The 19,466-nt window shown below is 39.4% G+C and overlaps 1 protein-coding gene across 8 annotated transcripts in view; it reads left to right on the forward strand.

The window, feature by feature from the left end:
* The first annotated feature begins 13,234 nt into the window (after positions 1–13,234).
* Positions 13,235–19,466, forward strand: part of DNM1L (dynamin 1 like) — a 45,090-nt gene continuing 38,858 nt past the window's right edge. For 3 of the 8 annotated variants that reach the window (XM_074169140.1, XM_074169136.1, XM_074169141.1), the window contains exon 1: positions 13,386–13,487. In XM_074169140.1, the coding sequence (XP_074025241.1) occupies positions 13,386–13,487 (102 nt within the window). Of the gene's footprint in view, positions 13,488–19,466 lie in introns of all 8 variants that reach the window. The other 5 variants (XM_074169142.1, XM_074169137.1, XM_074169139.1 and 2 more) reach the window with 4 other exon arrangements.

Raw genomic sequence — 19,466 nt, forward strand, 5'->3', positions numbered from 1 at the left:
AACAAATACCGTTCAGTGATTTGTTTTAATAGCTGACATTTAATGATCTTGATATTTTTATGCATTAAAAAATAGCAGTAAAGTAAGTGGCATGCAATGGACAAATAAGTTCCAGTTGTGTTTAAAAAAGTAGTCGCTTCAGTGTCCTATCACTGTTATCTTTTAAGAGTGCAGTAGTTTGTTACTAAAATGCAGTATGTGGTTTGGAAAAGCAACAGATTCTGGAAACCCTCTGGGAACATGTATTTTTGCTATTCCAGTTATTGGAACAAAAGAACACTTTGAACTTACATCTTTTAATTTTTGCAGAAGATTAGATACCGTAATACTTATTTGTGACAACAATCTTCAAGGATTATTGTTGTAAAGTGGAGCCTGCTTTATACAAATCTAGTATGAGGTCTGAGCCTGCAAATCTCAAGTTGCGTTAATTGTCATTATTTGCATTCTGCCTGTAGGAATAAGGACTTGTTGGCTTTACAGTATTAAATCCCTTATGAACTTCCATTACTATTAGGGTTTTTATACATAGAGGCAAATGACCTCCATAAAATTTTTACATAACATCTTTGGATGAAATACAACAAATTCAGAGCTAGTGATTGACTATCAAGTAGACAATTAAAATCATTGCCATCTTTCCTTTTCTGACCCCTCAAAGGAAGCAAAATATGTTACTTCTACAATCAACTCGTCATAGGAACATTTGGGAGTCTTACTTCTCAATTTAACTGCAATCTGCATTTTAAATCACATCAAGCTGAAGAGCTCAGGTTCAAGTCCAGTTTTGTTGGTAACATGGGGGCCGAGTCAAATTGTCACTTTTTTATAATGAGATTTCCAGACAAAGGATTGACTGAACTCCCACTCCCACTTTACTCTTTTTGCAGCACGACAGGGGAAACAAAATAGTTACTTAGCTTCTAACAAAGGATTGTCAAAGTAACCTAACCTCTGTTTTTAATGTCAAGCTTGAATTGAGTACACAGTGTCTATCATTCTTTGGTAAGAAGAGTGTCATGCAGTTTATTGTTAGTGGGCTGGATTTTGCTCTCACCTCCACAAACCTAAAATCTACTATGGCCTTTAGACCTCAAAGCTTTAAACTAGTATTAGTAATTATCAGGACGTGGCATTGTAGAATACTAACTCTACAACTGACTTTGTGCCTGTCAGATCTGAATTATTCCTTGGGTGCTCCATGTGTCCATTCTGCGTGTAACCCTAGTATTACTTTTATCTGATGTGCAAGCTCTTCTGTAATTCTCTAAGAGATTTTTAAGTTATTTCTATTGTCAGCTGTATTTATCTTTATTTATGGGCAGCTTAAGCCCATTTTGATTGACATTGGTGAGTACCATCAAATCTTCGCCTGGGTCTTCCTAACTAGAACATGTCATCTTGTGTATACCTTGGCGAGGGATGGGGGAACTATTCAGGTAAGCAAGAAGAACTCTCCATGGCTAACTTTGTTTCATGGTCATCTCCTGAAAGTGGGTATCTTCTAAAAGAGTCTCAAGTGCAATTGTGGGATCTGTAGGGTCATCTTACCACATCCTCATGTGTAAAAACATTGTTTCCCATGTTCAAGTTATAGAGCGTAATAGGAGAAGTTGCCTTAAAGGAGTCCCCAGATAAGATGGACCGAGCTATTCTGGAAGTGAAATGATGGTATGACTGTAATCATGTAAGACATTCTGTTTTCTAAGCTCCTGCAAACTTACTTCTGAGCCAGGTGTAGGAAGACCTATGCAAGCTGAATGATTAGGGAAACTATTTGAAGCAGTAATTTCTGGGCTCCCTTATTGTTATAGTGGTATTGAGTATCTAAAGCTGCTTGAATGATTTCAGCATCTCCCAGATGAAGCCCTGCATCTGGGCATAAAGAATTTGAAATGAAGTTAGCACCGGGAGTTACTTATTTGGATGTTAGCCTCATGTTTGCTCTCCACCATTAAAGTTTATATAGTGTGGAATATTTTATTTACCCTAGCGAAACCTATTTCATGTTCTCATAATCATTGCTTGGTTGGAGTTGTTCTCTTCTGAGTCAGAATGTCTTGGCACTCAAATGTGTGGTTCTATGTGTATTTTGTAGAACAAGTATGTACCGTCAATATTAAAGGAGATCAGAAGATGGAGAAGTTTCTTCTAGATTTAACCACCGTTTTCCTCCATTCTCCACAGACAAGCCCCCCTTACAGCATCCAAACCTTTTTCTTTAAATTGTAAATTATCACAACAGAAGAACAAATTCCACGTAGTAACTGCTGCGGCTTAAGTATCATGACCAAAGCAGTCAAATTAAAACTACCATTCTAACAAGGTATAGGTATATAGGTTCCCATTTCATTATTATGCTTAAGAATGAATTACATTATTAAGATATCTTATTAAATTCTTAAGAGGGGAAGAAAAAAAAGCATTAAGTGTATTAGCATAAAGCTGTGTGTGTAAGGAGTAAACTATAACTGAGGAGCATTCATTCATAATACATGAATGTATGTGGATGGCTCTGCTGAATTATTTAAGCTTTCCAATTCTTGTGTTCAAGAAATGCTTCTTTCTCACTTTAAAAGTGATCAGTCTTCTGTGCAATTTAAAGCAGATCAAAAGTTATTTTGTGCATTTTTATCTGTGTTCAACCAGAACAAGGGCTTAATTTTATCATTAATATGTTTGGAACATATTAATGTATTTTTTCAAAGTGACTTAATATTTTTTCCCTATCATGGAAAAATAGTGTATCGTGACATTTACATGTCTGCACCATTCTTCCAGATCCGCTAAAAATTGTTTCCTGGTATTGGGTACTCCTGCTTGGTTGAAGAGCTGCTGTAAAATCTATAGCATCTAATACTTTCAAAGCCCTTTACACTGAGTAGTTTTATTTATTCCAAAATGTATATATTTTTTATGTGCAAAATAAATATTGAGAATACAAAACATTCTCTTCTATTTGGAGCAGAATATTAAGCCACTTTAAATGCATGTAATATATAGTGACACCTCTTTATGCAAAACCATCTCAAAGTGCTTTTTGAATCTCCTCAAAGATTCTAAATCCCTTTCCTAGAAAAGAGGATTTTTATTCTTCATATTTTTAAATTATGGGTGAAGCCAAGGCACTGATTAAATGTAAGATAAATACACTACCACCTGAGTAAATTTTAGATGAAGTTACAGAAGTATGCTCTACAGAGTTCCAAGTGGAGTCAGAAGAAAAAAAAATAGTATATATAAAAATAAGCAGGAAAGATACAGAAACACTTGACAGGTTCTTTGGGTTTTGTTGGGTTTTTTTTTCAACCTACATCACCACATAGCTAGTATGAAAACCGGTCAGCTTCTCATTTCAAGACACAAATAAAACGAACAGAGGGCAGTGGTTCCTTATACTGAAGGAAAGGCATTCAGGAGAGAAATAAACATTCCACGTAAACATAATTCCAAGCAATAAAAATGGAGCTTTCTCCACTTAAATCGATGTAGAGATCTTTAGCTGGTGTAGACTAGCATAGACCTGCTGGAGCTATTATACCTACAGTAATTTAAATTCATGTAGAACCTGCCTTACATTACAAAGACACTTGAGGAAGATCAAGATTTCACCAGTTTGAGAGCTGCTGCTTTACTATGTCTCATCTGGAATCACAGCTCTCAGTTGAACTGCAGATGGGTTTCAGTTGGAGGTAACTGATGGTAGGGGTGAATGTAAACAGCTGGAAATATATATCCAAAAATAAATTATTGGAGAGGACAAATAATTTTGTGGCAGAATTGACTATCCTTAAGATAAATCCATTGGTGAAATGGGCATCATTCTTAATCTGTGGTGTACTGTGACTTGAAATCTGAAACGAAATATACGGAGTTATGTTTTTTAATTCAGTCTGTGGTCCTATTGGTATAAGGAGTTTATCTAGCTGGTTCTGGCCCATGGGACTGGAGTAAAGTATGTTTCTTGGGTAGGAGTTTTAATCTGCTAGTCAAGATCTTTTCCTAAATCCTTTTCCTTTAACAGAACATAACATTAATTTAATGATTGTATATGTGTGTATATATACACATATGCCTATGTTTGTGTGTGTATATGTATATATGTGTATTTATATATTTGAGACTTATTCAGATGACCTGTTTTCAAGCAGTATTTTACAATCAATAAATACACTGTGCTGCATTCAAAATATGATGTATATTGACTGTGTTGAGTATGCTTTTCAGAAGAAAAAATTGACAGAAGTAGATCTACTTTTGTGGCATGTTTACTATTTCAGCCTAATTTAAAAAAACCAAAATAATCAAACACACTAAATTCAGTAAAGCATTCAATCTGCTTCCTTTAAAACCTCGTGATTAAATTTCTTCCCAAATTCAACTATGGCATTTTGCTTTCACCCCTTCCTCTTCCTAGTACAAATGGATGTTGAATGTGATTTTTTTTTTTTAATATTTATTTTTTTCCCTCTACTAAAATCTTCAAGCAGATTTCTTTGAATAAAAGATGTTTTCAGGCATGGCATGATAGCAACCTGCTTCGGTTTATAGTTAATCCTTGTAGATTCATTAACTATTTATAGTGAAAACATTCAGAAAAGAAGGAACTGTCAAAGCATTTTTGCATGTATGTGCCCTAGTATTTTTAAGAAAGAAGACAAATTTGTTGCATACGGGGAATAGTTTGCAGCAGAAGTATTAGGTTGGGTTTTTTTCCCTATTAGCGTGTTCTCTGTTCTTTAGCCCTCAAGGCAGATTAATACATTAATTTTAGTGGGACCTGGATCAGCTGGAGGGTTTGACAACATAATTGTAGGCCATGCACTGCAATTTCCCTTCATTATGAAAACATTTCTGGGTTTAATTATGAAATTGAGAAAACACTTTTTTTAAATACTAATATTTGGAAGAGGTGTAAATTTGTTCTGGTTTTGCAATAAGGTGAAAAATATTAAAAAGGTGAAATATAAATGCCATTGTAAGTTGTGCAAATGTAAGTGGTCATTTTTATGGTCAAGAAATATACGAATGTAAAAAATCTGCAGATATTGTATATATGTTCTGTAATATATGTATATTTGGTCATAAGGTGGGTGGAGAATTGTAAAAATTAAGCACTTTAATTCCTGTTGAGTACTTAAAAGAAATTTGTATCCTGTAAAATAAAAGCATCATTAAATAAGTATTGCTGGTTGAATTTTTTTCTGGTCCGTCTACTGTTTACTTTCTCTGCTGATGAAATCTTTAAACTGCATTTCCAGTTGTGCAAGCAACTATAAGGACCTATCTGTTGCTGAAGCGCTGGTTCCTCAGAAGTACTGCTAAGTAGGTGGACAATATATTCTGAATAGGTAAAGGGATGTATGTAATGCTATGACATCTTAGATTGGGAAGAGAGAAGCTGCAGTCCTTCACAGTTTAGATCCAGATTTCTATAATGGGAATATTAACATTCTTTCATTGGCCAGGACATTATGTAAGTACTTTATGGGCTTCTGCATTGCCACCCCCATAGAAATAAGTGCACAAAGGAAGAAACACATTTAGTGTAGGCCTGCGTCTTTCTTACTATTACTCAGGCACTGCTCTGAACAAAAGGACAAAACAAAAGATTGAGCAGCTGCTCAGTGTAATCTCTTGTGCACTGAATTAAAGTGGCGCTGTGAAGCAAAAATGGTCAGGTAATTAGCTGGATCATGATCCTAAGCATAGGCATCTTTGACGCTTTAATTAATTCACGAGCTAAGCACACATCCAGTTTATGGAAGTGCCACTTATACTGCAGCTACTCCTTTTCTAAGTATCCTTTAACAGGCAGAATCATCTGTAATTGCCTCCAGTTTCCATCACAATCAAAACAGGTTTACTGTTTACAGATACCTGATTTATTCTTCGTATTCTTCTGCAGGTATGGGCACAATGTTGCAGAAAAGACTGCCCCCCCAATTATAGAGAGGAAAATTTACAGTAATACTTGTTAGTTCCTATATGGAAGGAGTTGCGTACAAGAATTTTGTTTAGTTTCTACTTTTTCTTCTCTTTGTAAACACAGTAAACAAAGTAGTATTTTAAATAAGTACTGGGGAACCACAGAAAGTAATGCGTCCCTCTCTGTTCACATAATTTTTCCCACTAAGTTTTCTGATTATTTTTTCCCCTGTGATTAACTGTGTTGCAAAACCATTATTTTCCTCATTAAACACAATGCAATACCTTCTACACGGAGACAAAAATAACAGAGAATGCGCCTTAATAAGAAAACACAATTATAAAATTCAAACCACAGGAAATCCATAATCACAGCTTCTCCTTATCCCTTTATATCAGCAGGTTTAATTAAGCACTGGTATTTCTACTTGGTAGCAAATTGTCCAGGAGCCCATCAAGCGCTGGGTTGGTAAGCGTGTCTTAGGCGTTGTCCCCTCTGGCTCTCCCTCAGAGCCTGACTAATCACTGCCTCACTGCCACAGAACTGTTCTTGGCATTGTGTGAGCTTCCTGACACGAGAGAAATGGCATGCCTGCTTTTGGTAAACGCAAGACTTGGAGCTTGTTTGCTTTAAAGAAATTGCTCTGGAGGGTCCTGTGGCGTTTCTAAAGAACGAGAGGAGGGATCCTGATGATTGTGATCCTTTTGGCTTTGAGTCGCTCACACTCTGCCTCCTTGACCCTGTGTACTGGGCAGCTGTGACAATACTAAGCCTCATCAGAACCGGTTCATGTGGTAAATCAGGATAGACCTGGCTGAGTTTATTTCCTTGAGGTCTGCTCCATGTCTGTGTTGCTAGTTCTTGTTTCGATCTCAAGAAGGTAATGCTCCAGTGTCGCGAGTAGGATGCACTACATGCTCTGTTTCAAACTGATACATTTCTTTGTGTTACACCCCATTTTTCAAATTACTTTCCCTGATTTAAAGTCTTAAGTTATGAAGAATGTGTCACATACCCTGGTAAGTTTACCAGTTGTTAGCTACACTCTCTATAGGGGTTGGTTTCTTCTTTTTTTTTTTTTTTTTTTTTTAATTATCACTAGTCAGAACTCGCGTAGCCTCTGACCATGAGGATGTTATCAAAAGAATTCATCAAGAATTTCAACCACCAAATCTGTGCTCTCTTTTGAGCATGCTGTAACATAGTATGCCCAACTCATTCTTCCAAACTGTAGGTAAGGGGGTAAGGGACCCTGCTTCAGGGAAATGGGTTTTGTACTCTTGATTGCTACTGAATGGAGGAGCCTTCCCACAGTGTGAAATTAAATGAATGACCCCGTGATGAAAGAAGATAGGATTTCAAGCATAATTCTGTTTAGACCTATTGCTTAGCTATGTAGAACTACATGCTTTGCCTCTTCTGCCTTACTCGCGTTTCTGTGTTTCTTGGCTTGCAAAAGGAAATCACGACCTTTTAGCTCAATTCAATTTTAGACTAGTGCTAAGTGGGTCTTGTTAACCGAATGCTCTTTAGTGGCTGAAGTGCATCTTGTGGTTCTGTTTCACATGAAAAGACTTGCATCCATGTGCTCCGAGACAACTCCATGATGCTAAGCAAAGCACGGCAGGTAAGAAATCAAGTGTCCAGTCCAGAACTGCAACCCTGACCTGAACTAAAAAGCTTCAGATAGTTGTACTGGAAGTATCGATTAGTCTTATATGCAGGCTGTGTTGTTGTAAATCACAGATGCTCAATTGCTATATTTCCAATTTAAACTTAAAATTGTGCCAATCATAATATAAAAAGCGGCATGCACAAGAAAAAATGTATTATCAAAATAAAAAATGCTCCTATTGACATACTGTTTTAACTTTAAAAGACCACGGGAGATAGTCTTACTTAAAATATTACATCCAGAAGTAGAAGATAGAAGCTGAATTCTACTGAACGCCAGCAAGTTTGCTATTTCCTTGGTTGGGGTAAGGTCTTCCCTCTCCCTCTCCCGTTATATTGCCTCAGCTGAATGCTAACTAAGCATGCATTTTGTTTTCCAATAAAAAGTTACTTCCTTGATATCAGGAGCTTGTTGCCTTTATTCCCAAAACCTTGGTCTTTTAAAGTAAAAGGTCTTCACCTTAAAATTGGACTGCAAACCATTCCTTATGCAAGCAGCAATTATTTCATATTTTCTTTCAAATTATTGTTATCGATTGACATTGCTTTAAGAATACACCTGGCGGACTCCATGACAAATTTCCCCAGTGGATGTTTCCACATTTAAAGTCAAGCTCCGATAGACAATATGTAATCTGTGAGATTGCTTCACTTAAGTCAACAAAAATTCTAGGGGAAGAAATCCTTGGGTTTCACACCACCACCTGTTGATTCCTCTGTTTGTTCAGCAGTACATGATATAAAAAAGAAAAAGACTTCTATCAAAAAGATATAATTAAAGCATCTATAATGATGTGGGGAAATACCAAGTGAAAATTTCCAAATTTTTGTACATTAGACTGCATAATGAGAGTGAGAAAGAGCTTATTTATAGTATCTATCCTTTGACTAATGAAGTCCTGTGACAGATGCTGAGGTTGATTGCTGGTAAGCCCATCAAAATGCAAACAGAAAACAGGAGGAAAACAGAAATCTGCTGTTTAGAAGAGGTTACTGACTTAGTACTATGTGCTTGCATTTGGTATCACCAATCAATGCTCAGCAGCCAGATTCAGTAATGCACCTCCACTGGAGAGGAAATGAGCGGCTCAGCTGGGATACATCTAACTGTCCCGTTGCCACCGGAGGGATGAAAATCATTCACTGAAGCAACTGTGACTGTTGCGTTTGGTATCCCAAGAAGTCTGACCACCCCAGCTGGGGGAAGAGAGGAGAGTGCTGTTGTACAGCAATACAGAATGATACAGAGGTTATTTTCATCTCCAGCCAAAGCTTTTACCTCTGTTGGCCTCGTCAGAAACGCTGATGTCTTACAAACACTTACCAGAGTGCTCAGGCTTTGTTACTGATTGATGAACTTTGACTGCTGCGTTTGCCCTGTGGCTCTTACCCTCCGTGCCCTGGCCCTTCCTTAACACGAAACCTGCTTTCAGTTCTGCAAGCGTGTTTTATGAGAAGATGTGTGACGCTCCAAATATTACGTTAATTTAGTTAAATAACTTCCCTGTGAATACGGTGAGAGAATATAAGGAACTCTCAGTTGTTTAGTTCATCATATTGTCCAGCAAAAATACATCCCTGCCCCGGGATTATTTTATTTTGTCAGAGTCTGGGTCTCGGCATAGGTAACACGTAACTTGGGGATTCCTAGTGGCACTGCAACCTTCTTACAGGCAGCTGAAGCTCTCTTTGCCAACTCAGCAGAACCCCTGGACTATGGATTTGAAACTTCTGCTTTCTGTCTCTTCTGGTAAAAGAGCAAAGTTTAGAATCCGCCAGTTTGGAAAATCTGTGTACAACATCCAAACAAAGTGTCATTCCATCACGGGATTTCAAGAATTTATCTATCTCGGCTTCTAATGGTGTTTGCTGTGCAGATGTCTGGTATAAGCACTATGAGAAAGTGTTACAGTTACATCTGTGGTGAGGTTGCTCTGGAGAATACAAAAACACCACTCAATTTGGCTTCACATAAAAATCAGGCTCTGCCAGAGCTATATAATCGCTGCATGGCAGGGTTCCAAAAGGTGACATTACCAAGAAATAATTTACGGAAGTATTTTACCAATACTGTAAAGTAGTATGACTATATATGCAGTGCAAATGTTATGTTACATACTTGATAACGTTTCAGTATGGCAGTCAAATATTTCTTTCTCCAGAGAAACACGAGGGCAAGGAAATATGCTTCACTGAGGTGCTAGTTTAGGGTCACCTTGTTTCGCATAAATTAATTAAGCAGCAAATGACCTGTCCACTACTGTCAGTATGTCAAAATAAAGAGACTCCAGCTGTCTGAGCAAAAACGGAAGCAGAGGATGATGCAAAACTATAAAGAAACTCGTATCATGGAGAAGAAAGACTGGAAATTTTGTTTTCCTGACTTCAAATATAAAACCAAGGAGGCTTATAATGAAATTAGAAGATGACAAATTTAAAACTGACACCAAATTGATTTTTTGCACTATGCATAATTAGATCATAAAATTTACTGTCACAGGATGTCATTGGAGCCAAGAATTTAGTATGATGGGACAAAAAAACCTATTATGTGGTAAATAAAGCAATCTAGTTTCCAGTAACATAAAATGGAAGAAATATTGAAATGTCTACTTCGGATCTTACAGCAATATCAAAATTATTTAATACACAGCTTTGGGATCAGAAGATCTTATTACTGCATTTTTAAATTTTCCCCAGAGCACTGGTGCTGGACAGGCTTCGAGATGAGATTCCGAGGTAGACTGATATCAGGTCAGATTCAATGTGGCAGTTCCTGTTTCCTCACATCAATTAACTTTTAGTAAATAACCAGTCTGCCTACTACTGTCTTTTATCAGATCTTTTGAGGTTTTTGCTCAGTACAAGTCTCCAACAGAAAGTTAGAGTTAAAGCTACAGATGACCGCTGCTCGTTAAAGTGTTCATTGCTTTGGCACAGTCCTCAACTGGGCTGAGGTAACTGCTGGATTTCCTAAGTTGGTGCAGGACATGACGCTTCACAGCAGAGGCATTTGTAGCTCCCACTTCTTAGCCAGAAATGTAGAATGCGTTAAACTTTGCATTCCGATGTTCCCTAGTCTTATATCTTCTTTAGTCCTTTTTTCTTGCTTTCCTTCATTAATTCACTTCCTCCGTCTGAGCTGCACTTCTCCACCGGGTATCCAGCCCTTGGTAGGCCTTTCAACATCTCTGCTGGGCAGGCTAGGTTATCTCAACTCTGTTCAGCAACTGATATTTTCTCTGTGTGCTTCTTGAAATATTACACTGATAAAATTCTAAGAATAGCCATACTGGGACAGACTAAAGGGCAAGCACACACAGTGCTTCTGCATGATACTCTCCCAGCTTCCAACCGTTGTCAGCTCAGAAACATCCAGAGCTAGATTTGATTCCTACATAGCTATTTATTTACATGTAATACAATTATCTTTCTTAAACTTCGTCAAACACCATCTGAACCCATTTAAACTTTTACGGTCTACAACATCCTTTGGCAAGGAGCTCCACAGGTCAACAATCCACCCATGAAGGGCTACAATCTTTGTTTTGTTCTGAGTTGGCTCCTAGGTTCATTGGGTGTTCCCCAAACACTTGTATTGGAAAGGAGAGTAAACAAAACTGATGCTTTTCCATCCACTCCAGACCCATATAATCGCTGCATTGCAGGGTTTTTAATCCTCCCTTAGACCTTGCCATTTCTTTCACAGATTGAAGACTCCTAACTCAGTTGGTCTTGACACTGAAGATGTTCCACACCTTTCATCATCCTTGTTGTCCCTCTCTGACCCTTTCCCAGCTCTACATTCTTTCCAAGATTTCCCACTTCTGGTCTAAATGAAAATATAAGCCAGGTTGCACTTGCTCCATTTCATAGCTGGTGTCCATGAGGTCCTAAGGCAAAATGAAAGTGGCAGGAGAAAAGAGATTCACATAGAGAAATAAGCTGGTGTTATCTATCTACTTTAGGTGCAAGCAACTTCTATTCCTGGGCAACTGGGATGGTGTTTTTTTTTCTTCTCTCTTTTCTTTGCATTCTAGGGACTCCAGGAAGGAGAGGAGATGAGGCTTGATGCTAGAGAGGGGACAGCAAACCCTTTAGAAAGAGTATTTGCTGTGTCAGATGTACAATACATGGAACATTTGCTATTATCCTGGAAGCTGGAGAGGCAGATGCCAAATGGCATCCTGGTACTAATGATCTCTGAGAGCAATTGGCTCCAGCAAACTGAAAGCTAATGGGTGAAACCACTGGATAATCATGCCTGTATGGCTATGACAAGAACCCCTCAGCAACAGGTCATTCAGGACCTCTGTCACGAAATTTTACATGTATTAACTGTTTCTGTCTGCACTGAGTACACCAATTTTTGAATGTTTCAATTTGCTTAGCCGTTTTTATGCTTTTATCACAAAACACTAGTCTTCTGACAAGCAGTGTCCTGGGTAAGAATGAGAAACTTTACTCTGTAAAGATATATAGATAAGAACATATTTTCTTTATGTTTTCTTTCCTTCAACATTTCTAGACATGAAGACTGCAAAAGATTAATTTGTACAGAATAAGAATAGAAATTCTAATGCCATCCAGAACTTGAAATTTTCGGAAGCATTTTTACTCTGTTGGCTTACAAGAAAGGACAAAGCCAGAATTCAACTCAGTGCTAGCATGTTCATAATTTATCTTTGAGAATATGCACTCAAGGGAAACACATTTAAAGATCAGACAGCTTATTTGTTGTGATCTGGCATCACAAGACATCTTCTCTTTTCATTAGATCTTTTGTACAATGCAGCCAAGTATTAAATCTCACAGTTTCCCACTTCCCGAGCTGTGCCAGTCACCTCATCCACCCCTGCTATTACTCATCTGAGTTAGAAAATTTCAGATGCAAAGATTAGCTGACAGACTCGCAGCGAAAACAAAAATATCCACCAAAAAAAAAAAAAAAGGGCAAACAGAATAAATATAACCGTTTTAAATGTGTTGGTTCTCATTCTCAACGTGTGAACAGAAATGGGAACATATCCTTTTTGGTGCACAATTCATAGGACCACATCTTCTTTGGTTCTTTTCTCCCCCTGAAGAGACTTCCATAATGCTACCTCCCCACCCCCAGCAGTTTTATTTGCCTGCTCTGTTGGGCTTTGTGAGGCCAGATGCCGGCCAGGCCGAGCCGTTTCCCTGTCAGCGCCTTTCCTTGCTCCGCTTGGGCAGCAGCGCCACCACACCTGGTGAAGCAGCGGGAAGGGCACCGGGGGCACATGTTTGGTTGTTTCCCGTTTTCCGAGGATTTTCAAAACACGGTGCCTCGAATAAACGTGGTTGCTCCGTGCTGCTTGCCAAAAGCTACACCCCCGGCGCTGATGTGGCTTCCTTCCCCTACACGGGCCACTTACTGCCCTTCAACTTGCGGGCCGCGGTGCTACTGGTGATCCCTAGGGGGGATCGGCTTTATCTTACGAAAACAGAGTAAAATCTGGAAATGGCTTCGCGGCGACGACGCTGCCTGATCTTCAAATGCCCCCATGGCCCCACACAGAAACCCTGCCTTCCCGATCTGGGGGACACCGCCCTCCCCTTGGACTACAACTCCCATGATGCCTGGCGGCGGCGTTGCGCCCGGCTGTCGCGCACAGCCTGCTGGGTGCCGTGCCGTGCGCGGGGGCCGGCGCCAATGGCGGCAGGCGGAGGGGGCGGTTGAGGGGAGCCCTTGTCCGTCGCGCCCGTTCACCGCCGACGCTTTCACCGGCCCTCGCTGTCTTCCCCCTCCCCGGCCGCCATGGAGGCCTTGATCCCCGTGATTAACAAGCTGCAGGATGTCTTCAACACCGTGGGGGCCGACATCATCCAGCTGCCGCAGATCGTGGTGGTGGGCACGCAGGTGAGGCGGGGCGGGGTAGGCCAGGCCGGGGTCGCGGGAAGCGGGCGACGCGGGCCTTCAGCCGCCCCGAGGGCAAAGCCGAGGCGTGCATCGCAGCCTCCGGTGCTGCTGACCCGCCGTCGACTCCGCCAAGGGCACGGGGGGACGCGGGCAGCCGAGGTCGGCCGGGGCGGGGGTCTCCCTCCCCCGCGTCTCCCTCCCTGCACCATTCCTTCCGGGGTCTGACCTGGCTCCCCACCATTTGGAATGGGAGTGCCTCTTCCACCGCCCGCCGCCCCTCACACCCGGGCTCTGTGGGTGGCACCGCCCGTTCAGAGGGGCCCGTTGCCGGCCATCGCTAGTCGGTGGCTTCGCTTCTCCGGCAGCCGCCGTGAAGTGGAGGAGTTGAGTAAAAGGGATGTGTTAGCGGAACGGCATCTTGCAGGCGTGGATCCTTTTCCCTTTCTGCCGGTTCTTCCTGCCGTTTGGACCTCTTTGTCTTAGCTGATGAAGGTGTGCGGCGAAGCCAGCCTTTGTTGGCTGTTACTGTTACAAACGTGCGCGTCTCAGCCTGATAATACAGCTGCTGGGCTCGAAGATAGCTCAGACCCTTTTAGAGCTATTCAGATGGGGTGCTCTTCTCCAGCAAAACTTTTGGTAGCAGAACATGTGTGACCAGAGCTGTAGCAGTCATAAGGGAATTGAAAATGAAAGGTTAAATACAACTAAAACTTGAAATTAATGGAGCTCTCTTCTTGTTTCTTTGAAATTCAGTGTGTACTGAATGTGTGATGTTACTTGACAATAGCCTGCCTACCTAAGACAGTAATACCATCTACTCTGCAGTCAGGGATTTCTTTATGTGACTTGAAACACACGAGCTGTATGGTTGAAGCTTGCACATTGCTGAAGCATGGAATAGGTTTGTTCGGGGCCAGCTACAGTGTCGAACTGGTTGTAAGGCAACCAGCTGTCATTCTGTCTTACCAATATAAATGCAATAGATTCATTGACCATTATAAAATAGATCTAAAATACTTGAATTGTGTGGGAGAAATTTGCACTGGTAAGCTATATTAGGTACTTGCTATTTTTGTAGCTGACAGGAGTCCCTCGCTTTAGGAAGACATTTAATCTCCTTTACAGTAAAAATCATACAAGCAAGCTGATTTTTTTGGTTGGGTTTTTCATTTTTGTTTAGTTGAGTTCTGCAACAAAGTGCAAGGCAGAAGTGTGGCATTTTTCTGTGTACAATTAATATTTTTTTTTTTTCTATTTTACTTCATGAAATGCATTGAAGTGGCTTTTTTTTTTTTAATTACCATCCTTTTAAACAGCTTTGTCCTAGTTAACTTTTCTTAAGTGTGTACAGTAGACAGTGTTAAGCCTGTATTGATATGCACTTGATATCAGTATTAATATCCATTCAGTGCTGTATTCAGTATATTCATAAAAAAACTCGAATTAGTATGTTACTTCTTAGCATGCCAAAACAAAGTCCTTTATAGATTCCAGGAAATATATACCAAAATGTCTAGCAAGCTGTATCTTGGGCTTTTGTTTTGTTTTTAGTCAGGGTTGTTGGAAAACATAATTGTCTTTATTGACATGGTAATTCTGTACTTGTTTCTTTTTTCATGCAATTAGTCTTAAAGTAATTTAAATAAAATTTTATTATTTTACTCATTTGAAGTTAGTTTGTTGTAGACCAGATTGCTAGACATCTCTCAAATATGTCCTTAAAGCTGATGATTTTGCAGCTGGTAGCTTGCTTCCATGGTTTTTAGAAATGTGCCTTGAAACAATCTTGTTTCTTGAGATATTTTTGCTTAAATGCTATGTGGCCTTTAAGTTTGTTCACACAGTTGTTTTGTTTGTAGCCTACTGGCATGTGTACCATGTCTTACCATGTACTGGCACGTGTGGCATGTCTTTACTTTTTCTTCTTTGAATAATATTCACAAACAATTTTGAATTTTGCACCCGTATTTTTCTTTGTAGGAAACAAAGGCTGCCACTTAAGATTTCTGTAACTCTCTGTTAATTGATTTATGCTTTTTTTTTTTAATCTATCATAGAATGGTTCAGGTTGGAAGGGACCTTAAAGATCATCTAGTTCCAAACCCCCTGCCATGGGCAGGGACACCTCCCACTAGACCAGGTTGCTCAAAGCCCCATCCAGCCTGGTCTTGAACACTTCCAGGGATGGGGCATCCACAGCATCTCTGCCCAACCTTTTCCAGTGTCTCACCACCCTCACAGTAAAGAATTTCTTCCTGATATCTGATCTCAATCTCCCCTCTTTCAGTTTAAAACCATTACCCCTCGTCCTGCGGCTACACTCCCTGATAAAGAGTCCCTCCCCATCTCTCCTGTAGGCCCCCTTTAGGTATTGGAAGGCTGCTGTAAGGTCTCCCCAGAGACTTCTCTTCTCCAGGCTGAACAACCCCAGCTCTCTCAGCCTGTCTTCATAGGAGAGGTGCTTCAGTCCTCTGATCATCTTCGTGGTGCTCCGCTGGAATTGTTCCAACAGGTCCATGTCCTTCTTGTGCTGAGGACTCCAAAGCTGGATGCAGTACTCCAGGTGGGGTCTCACCAGAGTGGAGTAGAGGTGTAGAATCACCTCCCTCACCCTGCTAGCCACACTTCTTTTGACGCATCCCAGGATGCAGTTGGCTTTCTGGGCTGCCAGCGCACACTGCCGGCTCATGTTGAGCTTTCAGTTTGCCTGTTGCTTTCTTAAATGATCTTTTTACATATTTATCAAGGAGAAGAAATGTGATTCATTCTGTGAGAAGAAAAATGCTTTTGAAGTAGTTTTTGCTGTTTATTTTTCTCACCTGTCTTCTCTATCTCTTCTTTACCCTTTTATTGTTTTGTGCTTGTGTCTTTCTTCAGTTCTCATTTATTTCTACTTCTGTTGATCAAGTTAATTCTTTCTTTTTCTGGAGTACGTAGAACTAGAAACTGCTTATAATCCTTAATTTAGCTTTCAATATTTTATGTTTCCCATGTCCCCTTTGCCCCTCCTTTGTTGTTCTGGGGTTCATTTCCTATCTTCCTTGTGTTCTGAGCAATTAAAATGTCTTAATTTTTTCCTCTTTCTAGATGGATTTTGGTATTAATTGCAAAATATTTCTCAGTAAACTTTACACATTTATATGGCCTTTTGCAGTATTTCTCGTGGTGTTCCTGTAACAAAGTCCTTTGAGAATTCCTCCTCATTCTCCACATAAATAGCATGTAAGTTATTTCTGTATTCTAGTACAGAGTCTATTAAGAAAATTGAAGACTCTGTTTGCTGCTGATAGAACTCAGAGGACACCCCCAGGCTGCCAACTTTTTATTGCTACTTTAGGGCTTTTTGCCATTCCCAGATAGGTGTTCTATTTTTTCCCTCAATTCAGTATTTCAGTTCCATTTTTAGAACTGTATTACTGAAGTGCAAAAAAAATATCCAGGCTGGGAATACTAAATAAACAATATTTGTTCAATAATACTGTAATACCCAACCTCCTCGTGTTTTATACAAATGGTTTGTGATCTGTACTTGTAAGGCATAACAAGGTGTTATTGAAGTATCTCAACAAAACACATTAAAACTATGATAAAAGGAGGCAAGGAGAAGAAAAGAAGTTTGGTTAGTTATGGCCTTTTGTATATTAAGGGCATATAGATGCTATCATAAAAATGAAATGCCTGTGCTATGAAAGTGGGTGTGAGTTTTAGGTTAAATTTAAAAAAAACCCAACAATCTCTGCCTAGAGATGTGTAAAAATGAATTGTGTTTATTTTTTTCAGGTCATTAATTCTTGGAATCTGTTTTGAGTTTCCAGAAGTCATTGACCTAGTTATATACAGACTTTAGTGTCAGTTTTTTAGCAAAGTTTTCCAACGCTAACATTATAAAAACAAGTTGTGGGCTTTATTTGCACTTGGTAGTGTTGATTCTAGAGGAGGCATCCTGGTGGAATTGATCTAGCAACTAATGAAATTGACAATGAGATTTTAAAATGAACTTTCAGGTGTACATTTATGTAGTACTTTTGCTCAGTCTTCAGTTAATGCTATTTTGGGACTTTAAAGACAAGGTGTAGTTTACAATAGTTACCATAGACTGTTATGTCTGTTTCCATCTGTAAGAGCTGTTTGGTTAGCCTCAGTGACTGGCTCACACATGAGCATTAAGTACCATGTTTGCTATTTCAACGCTAAACCAATTTTTGTTGCCATGGAGCATTTGAATATGTATAACTGCATATTCTGTTAGGCTAAACAGTTAGGATGGTAGTTTGCCTGTTAAGAAGTTAATGGCAGTGGGAAGCTAACGTATGGTCCTGGCTACTGGGATGAGAAGAAGAATCCAGTGGATGCTTGATCAAAGCATCCGGTTTGAGAGAGACTGGCGTTGTGGTCTTAAACTTCAGATGCTTTACAGAGCTTCTGTGACCCTGTCAGGGGAACAGCGATGTAAGCCGCTTCGGCTTATTCATTTTATTAAATGTATCCTACATTGTGTTGGCAAAAATCCAGTTCAAAAACCCACCTTCTACCAAGCAACCAGGAAAACCCCAAGCCAAGCTCAATTCAGGAATGTCTTTCTCCCTCCTTTCTTGTTGATTTTTTGTTCTGGGTTGATTTGGAGTTTTCTTGTGCTTTTTGGGTTTTTTGTTTGTTTGCTTGTTTGTTTCTCCAGAGGTCTTTCCTGGGATTTCAAGCAGATGCGGAAGGATGTTTGTATTTGCATTTGTAAAAGGGGATGTAACTAGAGCATAACTTCAGTGCTGGCTGTGCTGGCTATGTTGGCTGGAGAGAGCTTGGGTTTTTTCCCAAATGTTTTGCAAACTTCCTGTTTGGTTTTTTTGTTGTTTTGATATCTGACATTCACTGTGTTTGGCTTTGGGCATAACTGGTTTGCTTTTTGCCATCCCTTCCTCTGTCAAATCATGCTGTGGCTGTTCTGGTGTCTGTTTCAGACAAGCAGCAAAGTGAGGCTGACATTAATTAGCTGTGTGTCTTTACCAGACATAATATAAATTTTGCTGCTAAAGTTATATAGTGCAAAAAAACATTTGGCATTGTGCTGTTTCTTTTCTCTGACGGGCTCTCTCGGCTTCTGAACAGTTGTACTTTTTAGGTCCTGAAGGCTTCTGTGATTGGAAGGATGGCATTTTCACTGCCAAACTTTGTATGAATTAAAACGAAATTATAGGTCTAATAACTGATTCTGCCTTTAATTTCTACAAATTTTTAATATTAAAGTAATATTAAGTGTCTTTTAAATGAAGATACTGATTCTATTGTTTGTGAATGCTCAGTTATCTTGGAAGAGTGGAGAGAATACACGGTTGTGGAAGGATGTGAATGAAGTGGGTTTTCTTGTTCTGTTTTTGTTGTGTTTTTTTTTTCCTCCCACTAGTTTTGTATGTTTGCTGCCAGAGTCCTGTTCGTCTTGTGATTGGCCATGGTTTTCTTGGAAAAACTGTGTTTGAATTAGAATGGATGGATCTTTTATCTTGTCCATAGGGGACAGTGAAAGGAATCATGTTTTCAGGAAATTGAAGGGGAAGCATATTAAAGCAGAATTTGAAGAGAAAATGGCTGTGTAGTTCTTGGAAGAGATTTGTTCATATAGTAGCCAGAAGGTTGGCTGACTTTCTCTTTTAAAAAAGAACTTGTTTAGAACTTTTTAAATTTGAAGATACAAATTGGCTTTTTTTTTTTTTTTTTGATTCATTTTATTGAAAAAGTAATGAACATAGTAGTATAAGCAATATTATGTAAGGTCAGTCTATATGGCTTTGAAACATGCATCTTCAAATACCACAGTTCCATGATCTAACTTTTCTAAGTTCTGTACTTGTTTTTTCATATTATATGAGGTATTTTTTCATAAGTGAATTATTGGAGGACTATGGGAATTGATGTATCGAGAAAGAATACATCTGCAAATCTTTTTTCTATTTACTGTTGTTTGGCATGTATCTACATTTAGATATG

The sequence above is a fragment of the Numenius arquata genome, chromosome 2, assembly GCF_964106895.1.
Source record: "Numenius arquata chromosome 2, bNumArq3.hap1.1, whole genome shotgun sequence".
Lineage (NCBI taxonomy): Eukaryota > Metazoa > Chordata > Aves > Charadriiformes > Scolopacidae > Numenius > Numenius arquata.